This window comes from Salvelinus sp. IW2-2015, linkage group LG13, assembly GCF_002910315.2.
Source record: "Salvelinus sp. IW2-2015 linkage group LG13, ASM291031v2, whole genome shotgun sequence".
Taxonomy (NCBI): Eukaryota; Metazoa; Chordata; class Actinopteri; order Salmoniformes; family Salmonidae; genus Salvelinus; species Salvelinus sp. IW2-2015.
The window spans coordinates 22,945,900-22,973,467 of record NC_036853.1 but is presented as its reverse complement, the minus strand read 5'-3'; the positions used below and the strand labels follow the sequence as shown (position 1 = coordinate 22,973,467).

At 42.5% G+C, this 27,568-nt stretch overlaps 4 protein-coding genes across 6 annotated transcripts in view; 2 read left to right on the top strand and 2 right to left on the bottom strand.

Moving 5' to 3' along the window:
- LOC111972321 (circadian locomoter output cycles protein kaput) overlaps positions 1-11,636 on the top strand; it is a 70,088-nt gene extending 58,452 nt beyond the window's left edge. For 2 of the 3 annotated variants that reach the window (XM_023999318.2, XM_023999319.2), the window contains 7 exons: positions 6,279-6,423; positions 6,531-6,625; positions 6,713-7,009; positions 7,113-7,271; positions 7,496-7,914; positions 8,087-8,333; positions 8,419-11,636. In XM_023999318.2, the coding sequence (XP_023855086.1) occupies positions 6,279-6,423; positions 6,531-6,625; positions 6,713-7,009; positions 7,113-7,271; positions 7,496-7,914; positions 8,087-8,333; positions 8,419-8,700 (1,644 nt within the window). In that variant the 3' untranslated portion in view covers positions 8,701-11,636. The remainder of the gene's footprint in view (positions 1-6,278; positions 6,424-6,530; positions 6,626-6,712; positions 7,010-7,112; positions 7,272-7,495; positions 7,915-8,086; positions 8,334-8,418) is intronic. The other variant, XM_070446193.1, reaches the window with a different exon arrangement.
- An 896-nt stretch (positions 11,637-12,532) lies between these two features.
- Positions 12,533-15,146, top strand: LOC111971898 (vascular endothelial growth factor receptor 2-like). The gene is made up of 4 exons (XM_023998682.2): positions 12,533-12,889; positions 14,152-14,248; positions 14,454-14,668; positions 14,894-15,146. Exons 1-4 carry the CDS (start codon positions 12,820-12,822, stop codon positions 15,100-15,102), a joined length of 591 nt encoding a protein of 196 aa, XP_023854450.1. The 5' UTR covers positions 12,533-12,819; the 3' UTR covers positions 15,103-15,146.
- A 1,452-nt stretch (positions 15,147-16,598) lies between these two features.
- tmem165 (transmembrane protein 165) lies at positions 16,599-21,322 on the bottom strand. The gene is made up of 6 exons (XM_023999317.2): positions 20,902-21,322; positions 18,642-18,870; positions 18,311-18,486; positions 18,012-18,194; positions 17,603-17,708; positions 16,599-17,282 (listed from the first exon to the last, which is right to left on the bottom strand). The coding sequence occupies exons 1-6, from the start codon at positions 21,046-21,048 to the stop codon at positions 17,206-17,208; spliced, it is 918 nt and encodes a 305-aa protein (XP_023855085.1). The 5' UTR covers positions 21,049-21,322; the 3' UTR covers positions 16,599-17,205.
- A 603-nt stretch (positions 21,323-21,925) lies between these two features.
- srd5a3 (steroid 5 alpha-reductase 3) lies at positions 21,926-26,870 on the bottom strand. Its single transcript, XM_023999316.2, has 5 exons — positions 26,562-26,870; positions 26,157-26,311; positions 25,833-26,024; positions 23,176-23,307; positions 21,926-22,269 (listed from the first exon to the last, which is right to left on the bottom strand). Exons 1-5 carry the CDS (start codon positions 26,780-26,782, stop codon positions 22,010-22,012), a joined length of 960 nt encoding a protein of 319 aa, XP_023855084.1. The 5' UTR covers positions 26,783-26,870; the 3' UTR covers positions 21,926-22,009.
- Positions 26,871-27,568: the final 698 nt, after the last annotated feature.

Here is a 27,568-nt window from a genome sequence, read left to right as displayed (position 1 = left end):
TATATTTTTAAATATATATATATATATATATATGCAGTTGTGAGGGTATTAGGGGCCAAGTCAAATTCCTTCAGCATCCTGAGGTTTGTGTGTGTGTGTGTGTATACATACATACAGTCGTGGCCAAAAGTTTTGAGAATGACACAAATATGAATTTTAACAAAGTTTGCTGCCTCAGTGTCTTTAGATATTTTTGTCAGATCTTACTATGGAATACTGAAGTATAATTACAAGCATTTCATTAGTGTCAAAGGCTTTTATTGACAATTACATGAAGTTGATGCAAGGAGTCAATATTTGCAGTGTTGACCCTTCTTTTTCAAGACCTCTGCAATCCACCCTAGCATGCTGTCAATTAACTTCTGGGCCACATCCTGACTGATGGCAGCCCATTCTTGCATAATCAATGCTTGGAGTTTGTCAGAATTTGTGGGGTTTTGTTTGTCCACCCGCCTCTTGAGGATCTGTCTCTTATACACATCTAGATGTGTATAAGAGACAGCTGTACTGGTGGTGCCCCGATCCCGCAGCTGAATAAACTTTAGGAGACGTCCTGCCGTTTGCAGGACTTTCTTGGGCGCGCTGAAGCCTTCTTCACAACAATTGAACCGCTCTCCTTGAAGTTCTTGATGATCTGATAAATGGTTGATTTAGGCGCAATCTTACTGGCAGCAATATCCTTGCCTGTGAAGCCCTTTTTTTGTGCAAAGCAATGATGACGGCACGTGTTTCCTTGCAGGCAACCATGGTTGACAGAGGAAGAACAATGATTCCAAGCACCACCCTCCTTTTGAAGCTTCCAGTCTGTTATTCAAATTCAATCAGCATGACAGAGTGATCTCCAGCCTTGGCCTCGTCAACACTCACACCTGTGTTAACGAGAGAATCACTGACATGATGTCAGCTGGTCCTTTTGTGGCAGGGCTGACATGCAGTGGAAATGTTTTTTGGGGATTCAGTTCATTTGCATGGCGAAGAGGGACTTTGCAATTAATTGCAATTCATTTGATCACTCTTCATAACATTCTGGAGTATATGCAAATTTCCATCATACAAACTGAGGCAGCAGACTTTGTGAAAATTAATATTTGTGTCATTCTCAAAACTTTTGGCCACGACTGTACATACATACATACATACATACATACATACATACATACATACATACATACATACATACAGTTGAAGTCGGAAGTTTACATACACTTAGGTTGGAGTCATTAAAACTCGTTTTTCAACCACTCCACAAATATCTTGTTAACAAACTATAGTTTTGGCAAGTCGGTTACAGACAGATTATTTTGCTTATAGTTCACTGTATCACAATTTCAGTGGGTCAGAAGTTTACATACACTAAGTTGTGCCTTTAAACAGCTTGGAAAATTCCAGAAAATTGTCATGGCTTTAGAAACTTCTTATAGACTAATTGACATAATTTGAGTCAATTGGAGCTGTACCTGTGGATGTATTTCAAGGCCTACCTTCAAACTCAGTGCCTCTTTGTTTGACATTATGGAAAAATCAAAAGAAAAAAAAAAATTGTAGACCTCCAGAAGTCTGGTTTATCCTTGGGAGCAATTTCCAAACGCCTGAAGGTACCACGTTCATCTGTACAAACAATGATACGCAAGTATAAACACCATGGGACCACGCAGCCGTCATACCGCTCAGGAAGGAGACGAGTTCTGTCTCCTAGAGATGAAGGTACTTTGGTGCGAAAAGTGCAAATCAATCCCAGAACAACAGCAAAGGACCTTGTGAAGATGCTGGAGGAAACAGGTACCAAAGTATCTATATCCACCGTAAAACGAGTCCTATTTCGTCATAACCTGAAAGCCGCTCAGCAAGGAAGAAGCCACTGCTCCAAAACCGATATAAAAAAAGCCAGACTACGGATTGCAACTGCACATGGGGACAAAGATTGTACTTTTTGGAGAAATGTCCTCTAGTCTGATGAAACAAAAATAGAACTGTTTGGCCATAATGACCATCGCTATGTTTGGAGGAAAAAGGGGGAGGCTTGCAAGCCAAAGAACACCATCCCAACCGTGAAGAACGGGGGTGGCAGCATTATGTTGCAGTGGTGATTTGCTGCAAGAGAGACTGGTGTACTTCACAAAATAGATGGCATCATGAGGGAGGAAAATTATGTGGATATTTTGAAGCAACATCTCAAGACATCAGTCAAGAAGTTAATGCTTGGTCGCAAATGGGTCTTCCAAATGGACAATGACCCCAAGCATACTTCCAAAGTTGTGGCAAAATGGCTTAACCTCTCTTGGGTATGTGGGACGTTAGCGTCCCACCTCTTCAACAGCCAGTGAAACTGCTGGGCGCCAAATTCAAATACAGAAATACTCATTATAAAAATTCAGAAAACAAAACATATTTTACATAGGTTTAAAGATGAACGTCTTGTGAATCCAACCACGGTGTCAGATTTTAAAAAATGCTTTAAGGCGAAAGCATACTTTACGATTATTTGAGAACATAGCTCACTAGACAATTCATTACAAACAGTAACCAGCCAAGTAGAACAGAGTCAGAGTCAGGAATAGAGATAAAATGAATCCCTTACCTTTGATGATATTCATATGGTTGCACTCAGCAGACATGAATTTACTCAATAAATGTTTCTTTTGTTCGATAAAGTCTCTTTATATACAAAAACCTCCGTTTTGTTCGTGCGTTTTCTTCAGTAATCCACAGGCTCAAACGCAGTTAAAACAGGAAGACAAAAAAATCCTAATTGTATCCATAAAGTTCATAGAAACATGTCAAACGATGGTTATATTCAATCCTCAGGTTGTTTTTAGCCTAAATAATCGATAATATTTCAACCGGACAATGATGTCGTCAATTTAAAAGGTAAACAATAATTGCTCTCTCTCTGTCGAGCGCATGAAAAAGCTCTGCGACACTTTAGCGTCCAGTCATTCCGAATGCTCTTATTCCCTCATTTTTCAGAATACAAGCCTGAAACTATTTCTAAAGACTGTTGACATCTAGTGGAAGGCATAGCAACTGCAGTTTGAGTCCTAAGTCAATGGATACTGTAATCGCATTGAATAGAAAACTAAAAAACAAACAAACAAAAAAATACTTCCTGAATGGATTTTTCTCAGGTTTTTGCCTGCCAAATCAGTTCTGTTATACTCACAGACACTATTTTAACAGTTTGGGAAACTTTATATCATATCTTCTGGGCCCGAGAAGCAGGCAGTTTAAATTGGGCATGCATTTCATCCAAAATTCCGAATGCTGCCCCCTACCCTAGTGAAATTAAGGACAACAAAGTCAAGGTATTGGAGTGGCCATCACAAAGCCCTGACCTCAATACTATAGAACATTTTTGGGCAGAACTGAAAAAGCTTGTGCGAGCAAGGAGGCCTACAAACCTGACTCAGTTACACCAGCTCTGTCAGGAGGAATGGGCCAAATTTCTTATTGTGGGAAGCTTGTGAAAGACTACCTGAAACTTTTGACCCAAGTTAAACAATTTAAAGGTAATGCTGCCAAATACTAATTGAGTGTATGTAAACGTCTGACCCACTGGGAATGTGATGAAAGAAATGAAAGCTGAAATAAATAATTCTCTCTGCTATTATTCTGACATTTCACATTCTTAAAATAAAGTGGTGATCCTAACTGACCTAAGACATGGAATTTATACTAGGATGAAATGTCAGGAATTTTGAAAAACTGAGTTTAAATGTATTTGGCTAAGGTGTATGTAAACTTCCGACTTCAACTGTACACACACACACACACACACACACACACACACACACACACACACACACACACACACACACACACACACACACACACACACAGTACCAATCAAAAGTTTGGACACACCTACTCATTTCATTCAAGTATTTTTTAATTTTTTTAAACTATTTTCTACATTGTGGAATAATGGTGAAGACATTTAAACTCTGAAATAACACATATGGAATCATGCAATAACCAAAAAAGTATACAAATCTAAATATATTTTATTAACTCCCTTTTTCAGGACTCTGTCTTTCAAAGATAATTTGTAAAAATACAAATAACTTCACAGATCTTCATTGTAAACGGTTTAAACACTGTTTCCCATGCTTGTTCAATGAACCATAAACAATTAATGAACATGCACCTGTGGAACGGTTGTTAAGACACTAACAGCTTACAGACGATAGGCAATTAAGGTCACAGTTATGAAAACTGAGGACACTAAAAGAGGCCTTTCTACTGACTCTGAAAAACACCAAAAGAAAGATGCCCAGGGTCCCTGCTCATCTTCGTGAACGTGCCTTAGGCATGCTGCAAGGAGGCATGAGGACTGCAAATGTGGCCAGGGCAATACATTGCAATGTCCGTACTGTGAGACGCCTAAGACAGCACTAAAGGGAGACAGGACGGACAGCTGATCGTCCTCACAGTGGCAGACCACGTGTAACAACACCTGCACAGGATCGGTACATCCGAACATCACACCTGCGGGACAGTTACAGGATGGCAACAATAACTGCCTGAGTTACACCAGGAACGCACAATCTCTCCATCAGTGCTCAGACTGTCCGCAATAGGCTGAGAGAGGCTGGACTGAGGGCTTGTAGGCCTGTTGTAAGGCAGGTCCTTACCAGACATCACCGGCAACAACGTCGCCTATGGGCACAAATCCACCGTCGCTTAACCAGATAGGACTGGCAAAAAGTGCTCTTCACTGACGAGTCGCGGTTTTGTCTCACCAGGGGTGATGGTCGAATTCGCGTTTATCGTCGAAGGAATGAGCGTTACACCGAGGCCTGTACTCTGGAGCAGGATCTATTTGGAGGTGGAGGGTCCATCATGGTCTGGGGCGGTATGTCACAGCATCATCGGACTGAGCTTGTTGTCATTGCAGGCAATCTCAACGCTATGCGTTACAGGGAAGACATCCTCCTCTGTCATGTGGTACCCTTCCTGCAGGCTCATCCTGACATGACCCTCCAGCATGACAATGCCACCAGCCATACTGCTCGTTCTGTGCGGGATTTCCTGCAAGACAGGAATGTCAGTGTTCTGCCATGGCCAGCGAAGAGCCCGGATCTCAATCCCATTGATTATGTCTGGGACCTGTTGGATCGGAGGGTGAGGGCCATTCCCCCCAGAAATATCCGGGAACTTGCAGGTGCCTTGGTGGAAGAGTGGGGTAACATCTCACAGCAAGAACTGGCAAATCTGGTGCAGTCCGTGAGGAGGAGATGCACTGCAGTACTTAATGCAGCTGGTGGCCACACCAGATACTGACTGTTACTTTTGATTTTGCCCCCCCTTTGTTCAGGGACACATGCTATTGATGATGGTGTTGCTGTTTTTGTTGTGAAAATATGGACAGGGCCATGTTCTGCGAAGTTGGCCAAAAATCGAGTGTCCCAAAAGTAATTTATACTGGCCCGGACATGGTTTGGTTCTTAAATGCATTGGCCTAAAGGTTGCCATGCGTTCTCTCTATATTCAGCTGTTAATTGCCTATATTTGGTATTATGATATGTATTAAAAAGCTGTGTCATATAATTTAGCAATGCAAGTCATTACTCTATTCTTTAGAATTGCATTGCATTCATTTGTTTCTAAACTATGTCATTTTGAGAAGATTTGAAAATAGGACGCTATCCCTTTAAGACAAACGTTCCAAAAGAGAGATCAAAATGGCTACAGTAGGCTAGCAAGATGAATGCTAGTGTCTTTTTGTAGCTTTATTTTTGCATACTGTCAACGCTAGCCAGCATATTGCTAGAATGTTCACTATTGAAGGTTTACTTTTGTAAATCACTTTCCCTAAAATAAATAAGCTCAGCGAGTAGATTGATTGGCACTTCATTTTGCTCTGGACAGCTCGAGTGTGCTGTGTGAAGGCATCAACTCCTACTGCTGGAGAGGTTGTGACCAATGATTTATATATTCACTAGATGACTATTAGGGGGCGCTGTGTTGAATCCAGCGTGCCTCCATCTTGGCACTCCCCCACTGTTGTAGCTATGGAAATGCATTTATTCAAAACATTCGTTTTTGCCAAATGTATTATTTATTACAGACACCGTAATGCATACCTTTAAATTATATTATGTGAGCTAAACGTGCAAATGGAAAAACTATAAAAACATTTTGTTTTCACCTATCGAACTGTGTTAGATCAGTGATTACCTCATGAGAGGAAGGAAGGATGTATTTCCAAAGTCTCCTAACAAGGTTTGGGAGTTGTAGTAGTGAGTCTGACTGTTCTCTCTCTGCTCTCTCCATCTCAGGACTCTGGTTCTGAGTCTCAACACCAGCTCAACACCTCCAGCCTGAAGGAGGCCCTGGAGCGATTTGACCGCAGCCGCACGCCCTCCACCTCCTCACGCAGCTCCCGCAAGTCCTCGTCCCACACCGCCGTCTCCAATCCATCCTGTAAGCACTGACCACATGACATCACTACATCCATCTTGTCTATGGTCACATCCTTTCTGAGAGCTACTTTGATCCTAAGAGTAAGTTGTTTGTTTTTTCCTCCTCAGCACCTAAGCTAAAGACAGACAGGGGTACACCAGGATGCCAGTCCGTCTCTGCTATTGAGATGACATCACAGCGAAGGTCGTCCGTCAGCAGTCAGGTCAGTTTCTTCAGCTTGCAGTCACCGCATCTCTATTTTTGATAGTAATCTGGTTCATAATGTAGTTCCTGTGTTTGTCTCCAACAGCAATCAATGAGCTCCCAGCACACCCAGAATACAGGGCAGAACATGGCCCCGTCCATTGTTTCACAACAACAACAACATCATCAACAGCAACAGCAGAGGCAGCAGCAACCACAACCACAACGGCAACAGCAGCAACCACCACCACAACAGCAGCAACCACCACCACAACAGCAGCAACCACAACAGCAGCAACCACCACCACAACAGCAGCAACCACCACCACAACAGCAGCAACCACCACCACAAGAGCAGCAACCGCCACAACAGCAGCAGCTGCAGATCCAGCCTAGTGTCCAGGTGAGAGATCTCCGGCAGGACTGTAATTTGACAGTGTCAGTGACAGAAATGTTCAATTATAATGAGCCATCCACAAACGTCCCTTATTTTTCATCTTTGCTAGCCCATGGTACAGTTCTCCACCCAGCTGGATGCCATGCAGCACCTGAAGGATCAGCTGGAGCAGAGGACCAGGAGGATTGAGGCCAACATCCAGAGGCAGCAGCAAGAGCTCAGGCAGATCCAGGAGGAGCTCCAGAAGGTGCAGGGCCAGGGCCTACAGGTTAGCACTGCCCCCTGCTGTCTGTCTCGGGAACAGCACTATAAGGGGCCCATATACTAACCATGGCCCTCTTATGTAGAGCTGGGAAAGGGTTTACTGACTGAATGTTTGAGTACTTGAACCAAAATGTCTGCTTACATTTGTGTGGATGCATGCATGTGTCATTATGCCTGTGTTTTTCTATGTAAGAAGAGTCTTACTATGTGGTATTTTCTCTGGTGCAGATGTTCCTCCAACAGGGTGCAGGTGGGCTGAGCCTGAGCTCTGTGCAGCTGGCCCAGGGGACCACCATGCAGCCAGTTGGCGCTCTCAACATGCAGGGCCAGGTGGTGTCTGCAGGCAACCTGCAGGGCAGTACTCAGCAGCAGCATACGGTTCAACGGCAACCTCAGCAGCAGGCCCAGCCTCAACAACAGAACCTGCTACAAGACACCAGCTCTGTCCTCTCACCATCTTCTGTGAGGTCGACTCACTCTCTGCCGCCCCAGCAGAGTGCCCTGCCGGCCTCCCTCTACAACACCATGATGATCTCTCAGCCCAACCAGGCCAATGTGGTCCAGATAGCCAACAGCCTGGCCCAGAACAGCGGCAACAACACTGCTACTGTGGCAACCTTTGCCCAGGACCGCTCGGGACAGATCAGGTACATGATACCATCAACAGGGTTTGTTCTCCTCTCACTCAGCATGCTCCTCACTCAGCAGCTGATTGTTGCTGAGAACTATAATGATTATCCAAGGGATTTGCATACATTTTTTGTGTGTGGTTCTTATGTTGCTCATTTATTGCCACCCTCTCTCCCTCATCTCTCTCAGGTTCCCAGCTGGCTCTCAGTTGCTGACTAAGCTGGTGACTGGTCCGATGGCGTGTGGAGCGGTCATGGTCCCTACGACCATGTTCATGGGCCAGGTGGTGACAGCGTTCGCTCCTCAGCAGGGCCAGACTCAGACAATCAGCATCGCCCAGCAGCAGCCTCAGCAGCAGGAGCAGCAGACGCAGGCGCAGTCTCAGGCCTTAGCCACACAGCATGGACAGGCCCAGCAACAAACCCAGTTCCTCCAGGTGAGGTGACCAATAGAGAGCACCGTCTGTAGAGGTAGATCAAGTACTTTTCCCTCCCACCCACCTCTCTGTTCTCCCTCTCTAGGGCCCTCGGCTGCTCCATGGAAACCAGTCCACTCAGTTGATCCTGCAGGCGGCGTTCCCACTGCAGCATCAAGGCGCTTTCGCCACCACGCAACTGCAGCAGCAGCAGCAACAACAACAACAGCTACAACAGCAACATCAGCAGCAGCAGCAACAGCTCCAGCAGCAGCAACAACAACAGCAACAGCAACTCCAACAACAGCAGCAGCAGCAACAGGAGCAGCAGCTGGCCTCTCACAGGGCAGGTAGCATGTCAGGCCGCTCCAGCACACAGCCCCAGTAACCTGGCAACAGCCAATTAGACATGTGGACTAAACCAAGACAAGGTCTGTGTGTGTTTGTGTGAGGGGGTGAAGAGGTATAGTGGATGGATGGATCAATAGAACTTGGGAATGATTGGCGCTTCAGAGAGAAAACAATGCTGTGCTGACAGTGAGCACAGGGTCGCTCTGCCTCACGGCCATGCTCAGAACTCTTACCTCACAGAGACCTCCACTCTGTCCAGGTCCCCTCACCACGGTGACAGGAGGAGGAAACCCTGGTCCCGCCAGTGTTTGTCCCCTCCCCTGTCCTCGTCTTGTGTGTTCAGTGTGTGCTCCGGTCACCCTCACAGGATTCATTTATGCAGGATGATCCAGTCGACACACTGGAGCTTCAATCCAGGCTTCAAAGAAGTACTACGGAACAGAGAGCAGACAGATTCCTCGTGTGTATTGTTTTTCCTCCTATTTTTGTTTTTCATGTGAAAGTAATTATGGGTCAGAAAATATTTTTAAGAATGTCATGTGGATTGTACTTTTATTGTACAGAACACATGTAAAATAATATGTAAATATATGGACAAAAGGATAACTAATATTTTATATGATGCATGAAATGAAAAGCGTAGTCTGTTATTTGTAGCTTTGAATATATATTTTTATCTAGTACTCTATGAAAGAAAGAACCTAACACGCTTAATGGCAGATCTTTTCACAGACTTCCTTCTTCTCAGGGGGGGGGGTCTGCTTAGCGGACACCGCTGATGCTGCTGGTCATGTCACAGTTTGTTTCATCCTCTTCCTCACTTTCAATGTCTTGGTAAAGGAAAGAAAATGTTTTAAAGTTACAATATTTTTTTAGAATATACATTGTGGTCCAAAGCAACATGTCGAGGACTCTAAATAGACACAATCTTAGTCAAAACAATATTTTAAATAGTTAATAAAGCAAAGACCCAAAGTTGACCAAATAGACTTTAAATGCATCCTATGGAAACCCTATGAGTTAATTCTTTACTCGGCCATAATGCCTCAACCCAAAAGCTATCCATAAGCATTTCTTTGTTTATTCAAACCTGTGGCATTATGACTGTTTTAAGGAGTGGTCACATAACGCTCATAGTGATGCATGAGTAGTACCTCTAGATACAGGCTATACTAGGGCCAAGTCATAATGCTTTACAATACTGTAGTTATTTTAGCCCCGAAGGCTTAATGTGTAGAAAATATATGTTTTCTCAAAGAAAAAGTAGCTATTCAATGACGTTTTAAATGGTCAAAAACACTACCTTAAACTAAGAAATGCAATATACGCTAGTGATATATCCGCACAATATCACATATTAGTAGCTCTGTTAGAAATTGTATGAATACTGAATAATTTTAGTGTCTGTTCTATGAATGAAATGCATCCCCTTATGTCCATACTTTCTCCTGTCACTTACAACCAACAACTACAGCATGTTTATGACCTTGATCTTCAATGAAGCTTTTTATGGGTCAGAACAAACAAATTATTGATATTTGTTCTCTTTAGAGGTGAAATGTAATGAAGGTGGATCTCATCAAATAGGTGTTAGGACAGAATGCCACCAGCAATTGTTGTGATCCGAGTTCATCTTCATGTGTTCGTGAAGTAAGCTTGTGTTTGTCTGAAGCCAGTGACGTAGGTATTACACTGTGGGGGGATGCGGTCTTAATCAAGACGTTAAACTGCTAATCTGACCTACTGGGGTCATTCATTAAAGTAAACGTATAGCACTTATTGAAACTGGCTACTGACGACTCTAACATTAAGAACCCCCTACAGACAGTACTCTTCACTTCTTCTCAGTTGTTCGAATGGGAGAAGACAAACTACACTACTGGAAATGTTTCCTAAGGTGTAGGCTAGGCCCAGTCCAGACAAGAACAGAGAAAATGCTGAGGCTATTTGATCCTAGAACGCAAATGACCTCTGAAACAAGTGAAACTGATGTTAGTTGGACCTGCCAAAAGAATGGATTGAAACAATTATCATACGGTTAACAGATGTTGTCTGTTTGAAGTTTTTCTTCTCCTGCTGCTCGGCTCCTCCTGTCAGAAAGTACGTAACTGTGTCGTAATGTTATACGGTAATGGTTATATTGACGGTCCATGGCAAATTTAAAACGACTGTTGTTGAATGGTGTCCTATGGACTGGTTGCACTGTATGTTGCCATATTAACTTCCATAGTGGATTTCCAGGTTTCGGTGGTGAATGTTGTCGAGTGAGGTTTTTGGGGATTGAGCCTCTGGTTTTCCCAGTTGCTCGTTTGTTGTCAGGGGCTTCTGCAGAATGGCACTTTAGTAGTAGTCATCATGAATCTTCACTTACAGTAGAATGGTCAGGGACCAGGTCAGCTAATTTCATCTCTATAAAAAAAATATATATACTGAACAAAAATATAAACGCAACATTTAAAACTTCTTCGGGATCGGTGTCCCTTCCACGGGACGGTTGAGATAACGTAGGCTAATGCGATTAGCATGAGGTTGTAAGTAACAAGAACATTTCCCAGGACATAGACATATCTTATATTGGCAGAAAGATTAAGAAGAATTTAAGCTAACTGCACTGTCCAATTTACAGTAGCTATTACAGTGAAATAATACCATGCTATATGTTTGAGGAGAGTGCACAATTTTGAACATGAAAAGTTATTAATAAACAAATTAGGCACATTTGGGCAGTCTTGATACAAACTTTTCAACAGAAATGCAATGGTTCATTGGATCAGTCTAAAACTTTGCACATACACTGATGTCATCTAGTGGCCAAAATCTAAATTGCACCTGTGCTGGAATAATACATGATGGCTTTTCTCTTGCATTTCAAAGATGATGGTACAAAAAAATACAAAAGAACGGTTGTTTTATTTCTTTGTATTATCTTTTACCAGATCTATTGTGTTATATTCTACTACATTCCTTTCACATTTCCATTCACATTTCCATTTCCAAAAGTTATTAATAAACCAATTAGGCACATTTGGGCAGTCTTGACACAACATTTTGAACAGAAATGCAATGGTTTATTGGATCAGTCTAAAACTTTGCACATACACTGCTGCCTTCTATTGACCAACATCTAAATTGTGCACGGGCTGGAATAATACATGATGGCCTTTCTGTTGCATTTCAAAGATGATGGTACAAAAGAAAATACAAAAAGACACGTTTTTTTCTTTGTATTATCTTTTACCAGATCTAATGTGTTATATTCTACTACAGTCCTTTCACATTTCAATAAACTTCAAAGTGTTTCCTTTAAAATGTTATCAAGAATATGCATATCCTTGCTTCAGGTCCTGAGCTACAAGCAAATAGATGTGGGTATGTCATATTAGGCAAAAATTGAGGGCAGATCCTTAAGAGGCAATATTGGGTTGTTAACACGTTTTTTTATATATATAAATAAATGTGGGACACAAAACAAGGTAGTGTAGAACACCATTGTGCGAAATGCAGTGCTCCAATAACTTTCAAAACAATGTTTTGAAGTTTGCCTCCCAAAAATGTGTTTTCCTGTTAATTAAGTCGCACAAAAATGCACAAAAAGCATGAAATCAGCTGAAATACTTTTTGTACATAATTGCACGAATTGAGTGGGAGATTGTGTTACACAACCCAAAGTTCCTTCCCTATAGATCTAGCCTTTGACCCTAATTATTTGGGTGGATTTATCCAAGTTTCTTTGAAACAGGTCAGTTAAACTGAGAGATAACGGACCGGGGGCTGAGGAGATGGGGACGCTTGCTCCTCCCTTGCGTTGTCTCACTCCTCTTTCTCCCTCCTCTTTCCGCTACTGCGCGTTTCCACTGCCCGTTCCTATCTGCGCTCCATCCTTCCTCAGAGCGACCCATCAACTCCGCCAAACTGTTGAGCACGACTCACTGTCAGACTGTAGCCTAGTTGCACTGCTGTGAAATAGGATTATCTATTTTATTCAGTTCATTGTGTTTTTGGATCAGCATTTTCTAACATTGTCCAGTGGAATAGACAAATATCGTCAGTGTGCATGAAGAGGTGATGAACGGATAGGATAGCCTTGGATTACTTTCTGGAGTGAACTTTGCGTATTGCGTGTTCATGCGGGGACAATCCATCTCTATTGTCGACGATGGCAAAGGCATTCTCCGTCATTACTTTATATTTCGTGGCCATTCTTCTGGGAGCCAGCAGGGTGATTGGTAAGATGAAACAGAAAGAATATTGATCAAAATGATTACGTTAAATATGTTCAGAAAACATTGGGATCTTAGGCTACCTTTATGTGTTTCAATTGTGGTTTATTTCGACTTTACTTAAACTAACAACTGTATTTAGATGTTTATAAGAACTTAAAATAATTTTAGGGATTTTTTGTTTGGTATAAAAGTCTGAACTCGAAATCATTGGTTCTATCTCACTAGGGCAGTAGACAATATAATAGAACATAGTTGAATGATTGACCATCAATTAGTAGAAATTGTGTAATAATTGGTAACATCAACAAGTGCAGTTGCCAAGTATAAAATGTGACGCATTACATAATTACAATGTGTTAACAGTGGCTTTGATTATTCTTATGTGCATAGGGCAGTTACAATTCCTTTTGGCCCCACATTCAGTTGTGGCCCTCATTACTCCTGGCCCTCGGCCCTCAATCCTTTTAACAATCCATTTTGACAATTCATTTGTGGCAGTACAGCAAATGACCATTGAGACAACACATGTTCCTCTCCTCAATACTCCGGTGCTACACTTCATTTTCATATTCTTTGGATCAGTACGCTAATCAAAGACATCAGTAATATTAAACTGTTCCATAAATGTTGGATAATTTGGGGCTAAATATTCCACATTTCTGCATGTATAGTATGTGTCCATTCCCTCTCTGGGAGGCCGTATCCTCTGGAACAGGAACCCCACCTTAGGCGACACAGAGCTGGGCTATTCAGCCTGACCCGGCCCATCTGCCCTGGCTTCCTGTTTTGACACAGCTCCGCTCCGCCATTTGCCACAGGAGTGGAAAAATAGCGACAGAGTCCAGAGTCCACGCCATGGATGCAAAATATTTCTCCCATCTGTGCGATCCACTGTTGGAATGATTAATGAAACTTCATTTTATCATTGATTTACAAATGTGTTATGATGTGTTCTAGCTATCAGTATTCTAGTTGCAGAGAATAAACTAGTGTGTTGGAGGAGTCTGGTGTGGATTCTGAGAGAGCATAACCATAGTTGGGATAGGAACCATTACCCATCTGATTTCATGTTCAGACATCACTCGCACTCTACACTCCGGGAGTCTCCCAGTCTACATGTTTCTATAAACATGATTTAAGGTTGGTTTGACATGAGAGTGAGCAGTCTCATATTGATCTCCACTGTGTGCTAATGCTGACCGAACTGTTGAGATAAGTCAATCATCAGGGTGATTGACTGACTGTTTACCTCTCCATTCCTACAGCATTAGAACTCCGGTTCATGCCTGACCCGCCAACACTGAGCATCCAGGAGAAAGTCCTCAGGATCAACACCTCAGACACACTGGCGATCACCTGCAGGTGAGACATACTGGAACCTGATGGGCCTCTCTTCTGCAGAAGCCTGGCAAATATGGCCGCAAACATAACTATAAATGGTCTTAAAACTGATATCAACTACCTCTGATACCTCACATAATGAATCTCCATATAAGTCATCCATCCATCCATCCATCCATCAAACTTTTCCCCAACATCATTCTCACTCTGTTCTTTTGATCTGCAGTGGCCGTCAGAACCTGGTATGGACCACATCCTATAATCGCAGCCGTGCTGGCAGTCGTCTCTCCATAGTAGACTGCAGTGGGTCAGGATTCTTCTGCATCAAATTACACATTTCCTCGGCCACCGTCAATGAGACTGGGAAGTATCAGTGCTCCTACAGAGACCTGGCGGTGGAGGATAGAAAAACCTCTGTGGCCGTTTATGTCTATGTCCAAGGTGTGCATCATCATTACCTCACTTTGGAATGACAAGTAGGCTTACCGAATCCCTCAAGCGTGACCCAATGGGTAATCTTTACTATCTGACCCAAGAGCTGCTTAGAGCTGCCTTAATAATGAGCCTACCTGATCTGATGTATGTACAGTATGGATTACATACAGTGTATGCTGTTGACTCTCATGATGTCTCATGACTCCTTTATGTATTTGTGTTTTATTTCAGACTATAAAGTACCATTTGTGCCCTCTGACAAGGACATTGACGTTGTGTTCATCCGTGAGGGAGTGCAGGTGGTCATCCCATGCCGAGGGTCCGTGGAAAATCTCAATGTCACGCTACGTACCGTAAGGACAGATCCACTGACTTTATTGCAGACAACACCATTCTGTATACTTCTGGTCCTTCAGCTCTCGCTGCTGGTGATTCTTTGATCCACCTCTACGCAGACGACACCATTCTGTATACCTCTGGCCCTTCTTTGGACACTGTGTTAACTAACCTNCCCCATGTTATTGGTTTCAATTGCCAAATAAATCTTATGAATTCTCTCAATGTGATTTGAGAGGAATGCTATATTAATATATTGGATCATCTCTAGGATGACCACATATTGATGTTCCTTTCCTTTCACATGTTTACCAGAAGTATCAAAGTAGGGATCTCCTATGTTGTATCTTAAAAGGCTACAAGGTAATTCAACCCAGACTATATGCTAGATGTGGGGTGGGGGAAATATGTTTTTAATGCCCAATGTAGAGGGTGGTGAATCATGTTTAATGTTCTGTAGTTCTGATGTACACACTAGAAGTTCTGAATGTTTATCAGTGTTCTATCATTTAATCTTTGTATGTGTGGCGTTCTTTGCAGAACACTTGTTTGGCTCATGAAATTAATCTGTTCAGTACAATTTCCAAAAAACACCTGGAACTGGAAAATGGTTTATCTTGGCACTATTGCACACACAACTGAGTCATAACCTAGGGCTGTGTTCCACTTTTTACATCAGTTCTTGACCCATAATTACATTTAACCATAGATTTAGAACAAGTAGAATGGACAGTTTGTAGTTAAATGCATTTCATTCAAGCAATGAATTCCACAACCTCTGTCTAGTTCTGTGACACCTTATTAGTTGAACTCAAAGTTCAAACACATTGATCGTTGAGGGTGCTCAGAAATCAGTTGAATGGACCAATATGATATTGATATATTTGTTTGGGAGTTTCATCCCTTGGACCCCGGAGTAGACTTAAAAATGAAAAATGCATTTTAATATCCGTTCTACCTCTTCTATTTCAATGGTGCTAACCATGCTCTGCAGCATAGGTAAATTAGGTTGTGTGAAAACCCCGAGACATTCTGCATTTTAATGGTGCTGTAATATCACTAAGGAGTTTGCTGCTATAAATTAATTTCTAGAGCCAGATCATTCCTACATAAACTAAACATATTGGAACCTTTTAAAGCAAGCAGTGCTGCTTGCGCCCCTTATTACATTTTAAAATGAATAAAATGTTTTTAATTGAAATCCCTCGTTTTGGGCATTCACTTGTGATGGACAAACCAGAAGGTAGGCGTCAATTGCTTCTCGCAATTTTCGGCAATTACTGATATCCAGGATAACTTAGTCATTGCATAAAATGTAGGGGCTAGACAAGAATTTATAAGGTAAGAAACCAGTCTTGGCATGACAGGTTTTATTGAGTATTTACATTAAATCAGGCTTTAACAATGAAGTGAATATCGCAAACAGCGTACATGTACACGCTTGGTCGGTCATCACAGGGTACAACTTGTCAAATATTGACAATGTAGTGACATTTCCCTGTGCACTTTAAAAAAGTATACTGTCTACAGTACTTCAGCTAAAAATAAAATAAAAAGTTAACATTAACAATCTCTCTGCTCAAAAGTTGTAAATAAATACCCTAACCAACCACTTTCAGGAAAGGTGTTGTTGACAATGGCTCAGGTCTCAAAACATGGCAGTGAAGCTATGAAGTATTTTGTTCCATGATTTCTTCATCAGTAGGCCTCACACAACCTCTTCCTAAACCGTTGTAGTAATTTGAGTGATAGATAACGGACAGACTGGCCCTCCATGGGATTGCCCTGGAGTCAGCGTTCAACCAGCAGTGACTTGGCTGCTCAACAACACTGAGCTCATGCTGAAGAGGGGAGGAGTGATTCCATGCACTCAGTCAATGAATAAGCTGCTCTTAAATCATAATATAATAACCGAGGATGGGGAACGAATTAATAAAACAGACCCAAGCTCAGTACTGACGGGCCTGAGGGAGAGGTAAGTCTTGTCCTATGTGTAAGCCACAGGATTCAGACCGGTGAGGGATCACAGACTCAGTAAGACAAGAGGGCAACATTCACACAGACACACTCACCCATTAGAGTCCCATTATAGAATATTCTCCATATCTCACCCACACCATGAGTACAGTACAATTGTCATACACACAGAGTCAAGAGTACAGCCTCTCCAAATACACATAGTTGAGCTTTACAGGCATGTACTCCAATCAGATTCCAGCATCTGGCTTGATGAAGAGGGCAGAGAATGCAAAGGCCAGGAACATTATCCCACCAACGATTGTAACTGAGGAGGAGAAAACAGAGGTCCATAACACAATTCCAATGACTACTAGCTACATTCATTACAGTACTGTATAGGCCAGGGCTCTCCAACCCTGTTCCTTGAGAGCTACCCTACTGTAGGATTTCGCGCCAACCGCAGTTGTAACTTCTGATTAATCGAATCAACCTGCTAATTATTAGAGTCAGATGCGCTCGATTAGGTTTGAAGCGAAAACCTACAGGACGGTAGCTCTCCAGGAACAGGGTTGGAGGGCCCTGGTGTAGGCTATGACCACAACCAGGAACACATTTTTATTATTCAAGTGAGGAAAAATATATCACCAGTTCTGACAGAGATCTTCTGTGCAATCATCCTTCCTCCAACCACAGCCAGTCCTGTGCACAGACAGTGTCCCAGAGTACCACCCACCGCCACTCCAAAAGGATCCTGAGACAGAGCATTTGTTTATGATACCTTTAAGCCTCTCACAGAACCAACAAGTATCACAGTGCAGTAGAAAAAATGCACAACAATAATTCCCTAACAATATAATTCCTTTTGAGTATATTACACGTACACAGCAACCCTATATCCTGATCTTAATCATGAACTCGGACTTTAGATCCACAATGAATGCTTTGCAGCCACACTTCAGCATTTTAGCTTGAGATCAGTGTAACATTTGCCAGCATGTGCCATTTTTACTAGGCAAGCAGACTCAGACTCCATAGTGGGTCTGTCAGGACTCACCTCCCGGGCAGCCAAGATGATGGTGGTCAGCTGAGAGCGGTCTCCCCACTCTGCAAGGAAGGTGAGTGTGAAGGCCTGGATGAACACAGGCGAGATGAAGCTGTGCCATCTCCCCTGAGGATGGCTTGACCCTGAGCCCAACTCCACATCTGAAGCCCCATTCACCAGCTTAGACCGCTGGAGCTATAGGAAATAAGAATACAAACCAAACAATGAAACCCTAGACCAAGAGTTACAGCAGGGTAATATGAAAATTACTAACATGCAAATGTAGGTGTGGGCAGTGTGTGTTTACAGACCTCCTCATCCTTCTTTTTAATCTCAGCCTGCACCTCTTCCAGCTCCTCCTGACCCTCGTCTGGACTCATTTTCAGCCCCTCTCTCAGCATGCGAACACCAAAGATGGCAAACAGAGCCGTGGACACGTAGTATGTGTAGATCCTGGGGATGATGGTGGTGGCATAGCCAAACATCACTGAGAAAACATAAGAGGGACTTGGTAGGACAAAGAACGGACTGTACAGAACCAAATACTCAGGGGGACATTCAGACAAACCCAGGGTGGATCCGCATATGGCACCTCCACTAATTGGGATACATGAACAAAATCCCAACAATCCATCCACCAACCTGAAAGGCAGGTCATAACGCCAAGCGCTAGCATTGCCCCTAACAGCACAGTGAGGCGGTTGTAGCGCATAGCCATGATGGCAGCGATGAAGAAAGTCTTGTCTCCCAGCTCAGAGACAATGATGACAGAGATGGCAGCAACAAAGGCATGGATGAAGCCCAGGTCACCAGATTTGCTGGAATCATTTTCACTGACCTCTGGGCCAATAGCATGAGCAGTAGGTGTTTTCTGTTGAAGGGGGAAACACATGTCAGTTCAGTTCCACAACAGGTTAGCCATGAAAACCATGTTTTAATTTGTCTTTTTGTACACACAGTATTAGTCAAAAGTTCTTTATTTGTACAATTTTCTACATTGTAGAATAATAGTGAAGACATCAAAACTATGAAATAACACATATGGAATCATGTTGTAACCAAAAAAGTGTTAAAACAAATCTAAATATATCTTCAAAGTAGCCTCCCTTTGCCTTGAAAGCTTTGCACAATTTGTCATTCTCTCAACCAGCTTCACCCGGAATGCTTTTCCAACAGTCTTGAAGGAGTTCCCACATATGCTGATAATTTGTTGGCTGCTTTTTCTTCACTCTGTGGTCCAACTCATCCCAAACCATCTCAATTGAGTTAATGTCAGGTTTTTGTGGAGGCCAGGTCATCTGATGCAGCACTCCATCACTCTCCTTCTTGGTCAAATAGCCCTTACGCAGCCTGGAGGTGTGTTGGGTCATTGTCCTGTTGAAAAACAAATGATAGTCCCACTAAGCGCAAACCAGCTGGGATGGCGTATCGCTGCAGTGGTAGCCATGCTGGGTAAGTGTGCCTTGAATTCTAAATAAATCACCTACAGTGTCACCAGCAAAGCACCATCACACCACCTCCTCCATATTCACGGTGGGAACCACACATGCAGAGATAATCCGTTCACCTACTCTGCGTCTCAAAGACACGGCGGTTGGAACCAAAAATCACAAATTTGGTCTCCTCAAACCAATGAACAGAATGTCCATTGCTCGTGTTTCTTGGCCCAAGCAAGTCTCTTCTTATTATTGGTGTCCTTTAGTAGTGGTTTTCTTGCAGAAATTCGACCATGAAGGGCTGATTCACGCAGTCTCCTCTGAACAATTGATGTTGAGATGTGTATGTTACTTGAACTCTGCGAAGCATTTATTTGGGCTGCAATTTCTGAGACTGGTAACTAATGAACTTATCCTCTGCAGCAGAGGTAACTCTGGATCTTTCTTTCCTGTGGCAGTCCTCATGAGAGCCTTTGCGCTTGATGGTTTTGTATCTGTACTTTTTTAAATATTTTTTTTATTTAACTAGGCAAGTCAGTTAAGAACAAATTCTTATTTACAATGACGGCCTAGGAACAGTGGGTTAACTGCCTTGTTCAGGGGAAGAACGAAGATTTTTACCTTGTCAGCTTGGGGATTTGATCTTGCAACCTGTCGCCCCAAAATGCCGCACTTGAAGAAATGTTCAAAGTTCTTCAAATCTTCCGGAATGACTAACCTTCATGGTCTTAAAGTAATGATGTACTGTCATTTCTCTTTGCTTCTTTGAGCTGTTCTTGCCGTAATATGGACTTGGTCTTTTACCAAATAGGGCTATCTTCTGTATACCACCCCTACCTTATCACAACACAACTGATTGGCTCAAATGCATTACGGAAAGACATTCCACTTTTAACAAGGCACCTCATGAAGCTGGTTGAGAGAATGCCAAGCTGTCATCAATGCAAAGGGTGGCTACTTTGAAGAATCTAAAATATTTTTATTTGTTAAACACTTTTTTGGTTACTACAAGATTCCATATGTGTTATTTCATAGTTTTAATGTCTTTACTATTATTCTACAATGTAGAAAATAGTAAAAATAAACTAAAACCCTGGAATGAGTAGGTGTGTCAAAACGTTTGACTGGTACTGTATATTGGAAAGTGTACAGCCGGTCTCATTGAAGCAGGTAGTCAAAGTCACGTAGACTGGGTGTATAATACAACTTGGTAGTTATTAGAGTTCAACTTCCAGACTAGGGCTAGTGACGACCAGGACAATAACCCAGCTAACCATGTTTTCCACCTATGGCATGTCCCCAAAACATGAACCCAGAAAGAGGTCAAAGTAACCGAGTGAAATAGATACTGGTGGTGCTTTACACATCATCTTACTCTGGCTATGCGAACGTAACGACGCTCGCTAGTTAGCATTATTAGCTATGTGGAATGCTTTCGAGTTGCTAGTTAGATAACTAGTTTCTACCTCTTGTTGCGGTTGTTCTTGGACTGGTTTGTGTTCCTCCTGCATCCCAGAAACTCCGGCTGACAACACCGCGACAACCAGGGGCAGCAGGACACGCATCACACTTCTGTTAGCCCTTCCATTCCTTCTGCCGGCCAGTAGATACATTTTAACAAAGTGAAGCAAGCAGATTGTGTTAAAATGCTGATAATAAAGGCAGTTTACATAAGCGTATGGATTAAATGATCAAAATCACTGCCCCTGACCGCGTAAATCACTCGATATAATTAGCTAGACGTAAACTACATAGCTAGTTGGTGTTGGTAGAAAATCTTGCCGATTGAACCATTGAGGATATAACCATTTCTGTTTTGGAGGATAGAACTCTTACGGGATTTTTAAATTGTGAACATGCTACCTGAAAGACAGTAAACCACTAATGCGATTGGATCGCTAAAAGGAGGACGCGTATGTAATCTGCTAACGTAACCACTGTGCAGTACTGTCATTGGCTACTTCAACTGTCAATTTGTATATGTCATGGAAAATGTCAAGTTAGAGAGACTTGCAAATGCCAACCAATAGTGGGAGGGAAGCAAATGCAGCGAGAGCAAGAGGCTCTATGAAACTATACTATATAGTAGCTACACTTTAATAAGAGTAATACAAGTGATCAAATAAAAGCAATTCAAATACTGTGATCATTTAAAAAATGTTGGAAGACTTTTCTAAATATTGATGTCATTACTGCGATTTTAAATTGGGGCCAATCTCAGGATATGGACACCGAAATGGACACCAATGCCATTCATTATCTAGTGGAGCTGCTGCTGTCAGTCACAGCATAAACTGGGCTAGGGCCTGGCATAAACCCTGCACCTTAATTAAGTCACCTTAAGTACGGAAGCCAAGGCACTCCCTTATCAGTCCTTGCCAATGTACACAAACGATTTCTGCTGTTAACAGTGTCCTTATCAATCTTGTCCTGTTAATTTTTAAAATCTATACATCTATTCTATTAAAAGATAGATATTCAATACAATCATTTCAACAAACAAAGTCTTTAGATTTATTTTTCTGGAAAATTAAGTTGTACAAAATAAATGACATTATTCATATCAGGCATCAGTTACAATAAATAAGGGAGGAATGCTTTGCGATGCTGTGGGTAAGACTGAAATTTGCTTGTGTAAAACTCATGACAGAGCTGGGCGGCCAGCGCCTGGTTGAAGAGCACATAGAGGACAACGAGCCACCAGGTGAGAGCGTGACTTCCAGACACAATCCCCAGAGACACATAGATCAGCAGCTCAGCTAAGTAATGAGGACAGGAGACCAGCTCAAACCAGCCTCCACTGGGAACCCTGTGGGCTAGAGTCTCCACTGTCCCTGCAAAAGAGGAGAACAAAACACAAGAAAAAATGTATACAAATTATACAAAACATATTCATGAGGGGAAGCTAAAAAGATGTTAACCAAATGAGTCCCACTGTATTGCTGGCACATTTTGGATTTATAACCCCTTTTAAACAGTGTGTTTGAGCTAGAGACTACTGGGTTTTACCATTGGATTCGTCTATTTCTTCTGCATCCGTAATCTGTGTAATTAACCGGGGCTGAGCTAGAGCAGTGTTTGTGAGACAAGGGTGGATTCCGAAGGGGCCCGGGGCCAGGTCCTTTATACAAAAACATATACAGAGTCCGAAGGGTTTGAGCTACAAAACTATTAAAAGCTTTCCATGAGAAGTCGAGACTCTCACAAACACGCACATGTTTTTGCTCTATGATGCTCACAAGCCACACAAGAGTCGTTAGAATGCAAGATGTTCTTCTACAAAGATCATAGGAAATCCCAGGACATAGTGTCTATACTGTAATAAGCTCACATAGTTGCTGTCAGAAACACCACACAGTTGTCATTGACTATTTGGATATTAATTTCCCAGTGAACAAACTATTTCTGTACTTACAGCATTCATTTAAAAAAAAAACATTTTTATCATGTTTTTGCTTTGGGTGACCTTGTTTTTTTGATTGACATTTGTCAATACAACTCGTAAATGCAAATGATTGTGTCAAAGTGTTTTGTGTGCTACTTGTAGCCCTCGTTGTCCTGAAAAGAAAATGGTAAAACACTTCATTGTGAGGCTAAATATAAGGCCTGGACAAAAAAAGCTGATTTTTGCTCGGGTCTCGGGACTGATAGGGTTAATGTGATCAAACATTTACTTGCCGAGTGTCCTCTCGGAGTGATTTTGAGCTAATAATTTAGACATCTTATCTGCATGACCTCACCTGATCCTCCAGTGCGCAGTCTGGCCAGCAGGACCAGGGAGCGGTGCTGCAGCAGAGAGGCCCAGGAGAAGAGTACAGCTCCAGCCACATGGTACCACCTCAGCTGGGAGAGCAATGGGAAAGCAGGGCTCCCTACCAAAACAACACCATCAGTCTGGCATCAGCTGCATATCAAATCATATCACAATTACATATACAGTGGGGAGAACAAGTATTTGATACACTGCCGATTTTGCCGATTTTCCTACTTACAAAGCATGTAGAGGTCTGTAATTTTTATCATAGGTACACTTCAACTGTGAGAGACGGAATCTAAAACAAAAATCCCAAAAATCACATTGTATGATTTTTAAGTAATTAATTTGCATTTTATTGCATGACATAAGTATTTGATACATCAGAAAAGCAGAACTTAATATTTTGGTAACAGAATCCTTTGTTTGCAATTACAGAGATCATACGTTTCCTGTAGTTCTTGACCAGGTTTGCACACACTGCAGCAGGGGATTTTGGCCCACTCCTCCATACAGACCTTCTCCAGATCCTTCAGGTTTCGGGGCTGTCGCTGGGCAATACGGACTTTCAGCTCCCTCCAAAGTTTTCTATTGGGTTCAGGTCTGGAGACGTGGCTAGGCCACTCCAGGACCTTGAGATACTTCTTACGGAGCCACTCCTTAGTTGCCCTGGCTGTGTGTTTCGGGTCGTTGTCATGCTGGAAGACCCAGCCACGACCCATCATCAATGCTCTTAACTGAGGGAAGGAGGTTGTTGGCTAAGATCTCGCAATACATGGCCCATCCATCCTCCCTCAATACGGTGCAGTCGTCCTGTCCCCTTTGCAGAAAAGCATCCCCCAAAGAATGATGTTTCACCTCCATGCTTCACGGTTGGGATGGTGTTCTTGGGGTTGTACTCATTCCTTCTTCTTCCTCCAAACACGGCGAGTGGTAGTTTAGACCAAAAAGCTCTATTTTTGAATCATCAGACCACATGACCTTCTCCATTCCTCCTCTGGATCATCCAGATGGTCATTGGCAAACTTCAGACGGGCTGGACATGCGCCTGCTTGAGCAGGGGACCTTGTGTGCGCTGCAGGATTTTAATCCATGACGGCGTAGTGTGTTACTAATGGTTTTCTTTGAGACTGTGGTCCCAGCTCTCTTCAGGTCATTGACCAGGTCTGCCGTGTAGTTCTGGGCTGATCCCTCACCTCCTCATGATCATTGATGCCCACGAGGTGAGATCTTGCATGGAGCCCCAGACCGAGGGTGATTGACCATCATCTTGAACTTCTTCTATTTTCTTCTATTTTCTAATAATTGCGCAACAGTTGTTGCCTTCTCACCAAGCTGCTTGCCTATTGTCCTGTAGCCCATCCCAGCCTTGTGCAGGTCTACAATTTTATCCCTGATGTCCTTACACAGCTCTCTGGTCTTGGCCATTGTGGAGAGGTTGGAGTCTGTTTGATTGAGTGTGTGGACAGGTGTCTTTTATACAGGTAACGAGTTCAAACAGGTGCAGTTAATACAGGTAATGAGTGGAGAACAGGAGGGCTTCTTAAAGAAAAACTAACAGGTCTGTGAGAGCCGGAATTCTTACTGGTTGGTAGGTGATCAAATACTTATGTCATGCAATAAAATGCAAATGAATTACTTAAAAATCATACAATGTGATTTTCTGGATTTTTGTTTTAGATTCCGTCTTCAACAAGTTGAATGTGTAGCCTATGTATAAAAAATTACAGACCTCTACATGCTTTGTAAGTAGGAAAACCTGCAAAATCGGCAGTGTATCAAATACTTGTTCTCCCCACTGTAATACACTGAAAACATATATATATATGCAACATGCAACAATTTCACCGAGTTACAGTTCATATAAGGAAATCAGTTAATTGAAATAAATAAATTAGGCCCTAATCTATAGATTTCACATGACTGGGCAGAGGCGCAGCCATGGGTGGGCATGGGAGGGCATAGGCCCACCCACTGGGGAGCCAGACACACCCAGTGGGAGCCAGACCCAGCCAATCAGAATGATTGTTTCTCACACAAAAGGACTTTATTACAGACAAATATACTCCTCCGTTTCATCCACTGTCCGGGTGGCTGGTCTCAGACAATCTGCAGGTAAAGAAGCTGGATCTGGAGGTCCTGGGCTGACATGGTTACATGTGGCCTGCAGGTGCGAGGCCGTTTGGAATGTTCTGTCAAATTCTCTAAAATGACGTTGGAGGCGGCTTATGGTAGAGAAATTAACATTAAATTCTCTGGCAACAGCTCTGGTGGACATTCCTGCAGTCAGCATGCCAATTGCATGCTCCCTCAAAACTTGACACAATGCACATTTTAGAGTGGCCTTTTATTGTCCCCAGCACAATGTGCACATGTTGTTCAATCCGCTTCTTGATATACCACACCTGTCTGGTGGATGGATTATCTTGGCAAATGAGGAATGCTCACTAACAGGGATGTAAACACATTTGTGTACACAATTTGAGAGAAATAAGCTTTTTGTGCATATGGAACATTTCTGGGATATTTTATTTCAGCTCATGAATCATGGGACCAACACTTTACATGTTGCGTTTATATTTTTGTTCAGTAAAGATCATCAAGCAGTATGTGAATTGTGAAGCAATACAATACAAAGCTCACCTTCTTCAATTATCAAAGGATCCGAGCACAGCACTGTCAGCCCCAGTAAAATGTAGTAGCCCAAGCCAAATATATACTGAACAATGTGAATGACCCCATCAGAGAACACGCTGACCAAGTGGCACTCCAGTAGTCGTCTAAGAGAATGAACCCATAACAGCACCTGCACCAGCACAGCTGACACCTGTGGAACTAAAGAAAACACGAGTCAGTATTCTACAGGCACATACAACCTAATATGAGGAGTTGATCTTACCAGGTGCCAACACAGCAAGTGAAAACAAATGAGGTAACCATAAAATTTCCCAAATCTGGAAAAGTTACCTTGCCTGACTGCCACTGGTCCACCAGTAGTCAGGAATCCCAATATGTCAGTCAACCATGATGGGAATTTCTGGCCCCATACAATCATGTGAAGTGACAGGACAATAAGCAAACCATTCCAGCCAACAGATATTGCATAGAAGTGCCAGAACCATCTACAAAGAAGAGGTTAAATTAAAATCAGTGGCCTACAGTCAGTCAAGTGTCATCATCATCAATCGGGGCTCTAGTCTTGCAAAACCATTCGAAATCTGGACTTCCGATCAGCTGTTACATTACGTTGTGCTGATGAAACGTCCACCCAATAAAATAAATATATGGAAATTAGTAATTTAAAATATAGTTGAAATATGTTTTCCCATTTCCTCAAAAGGGCCGAGACTTTTTCCTGACTACGAGCATTACCTTTTTGGGATATCAAAAACACGCAGCCAGTGGTCTCGTTTCAGTGGTCCCTTGGTTTTACCGTATCGGATTAGATCCTGGAATAATATATACAGTTTTGAATGCTCACATCCAGTCGGCAGGTAACGTGAAAGTCTGTGGACACAAAAAGCTAAGAGAAAGCATAAAGCCAAGGATAACCACAGGAAATCAATAACACAAAATCCTAAAAGTGTTAGCATTGTTCGGTCAGGCACTCAAAAACCTCCGTCTGGAAACACCAATGGAGCATTCAAGTTCCGATGCACAACTGCTGCAAAGGGACTAGTCTCGAAAACTCGACACGACACCGACCCTTGACAACGTTGCCTAGCGTCGGGGTTTGAAGACTACACAGGGACAGTCGTGTATTAGTTAGTTCATCAGATAAATAACCACCATACTGTATGATACATTACTGATAGAACTGATCCAATCAATAGATGATAAAAAAAACAACGATTCATTAATGTGCTGTTGATGTTACAGGTGTAAACAGCAGGTGGCAGCAAGAGTTTGGCCAGAAGACCTCTGAAAATGTATTTTCTTACGGTCTCTGCCTCTGACAGCCTCTGACTTGACTGCTCGAGCCACTGCCTGAGAAAACAGCTCAGAAAATCCACAATGCAAAATATCCAAACTGTCATTGCATTGACTCAACCTTATAGTGTCATCCAGTGACTGAGGTGGGAACTTTCATTGAACACATTCATGTCTTGCTTTCCTGTAGACATTTTTACTTCAGCTTTGGTACAGCAAATGTAGGCAGAACCATGTTAACTGTTTCTATACCATTTCTTTCCTTTAAGGACCTTCTGTTGGAGGCGGTATGAGAGGTACAGCAGCTCCAGCAGTCAAGACCCAGTCAGAACTCTAGATATCAAAGTGAGTGAAGGCCTGTGTTTATGTAGAGGACAATGGTGAGAGTGTGACTGCCAGACACAACCCACAGAGATACATAGCTCAAACCAGCCTCCACTGGTAAACCT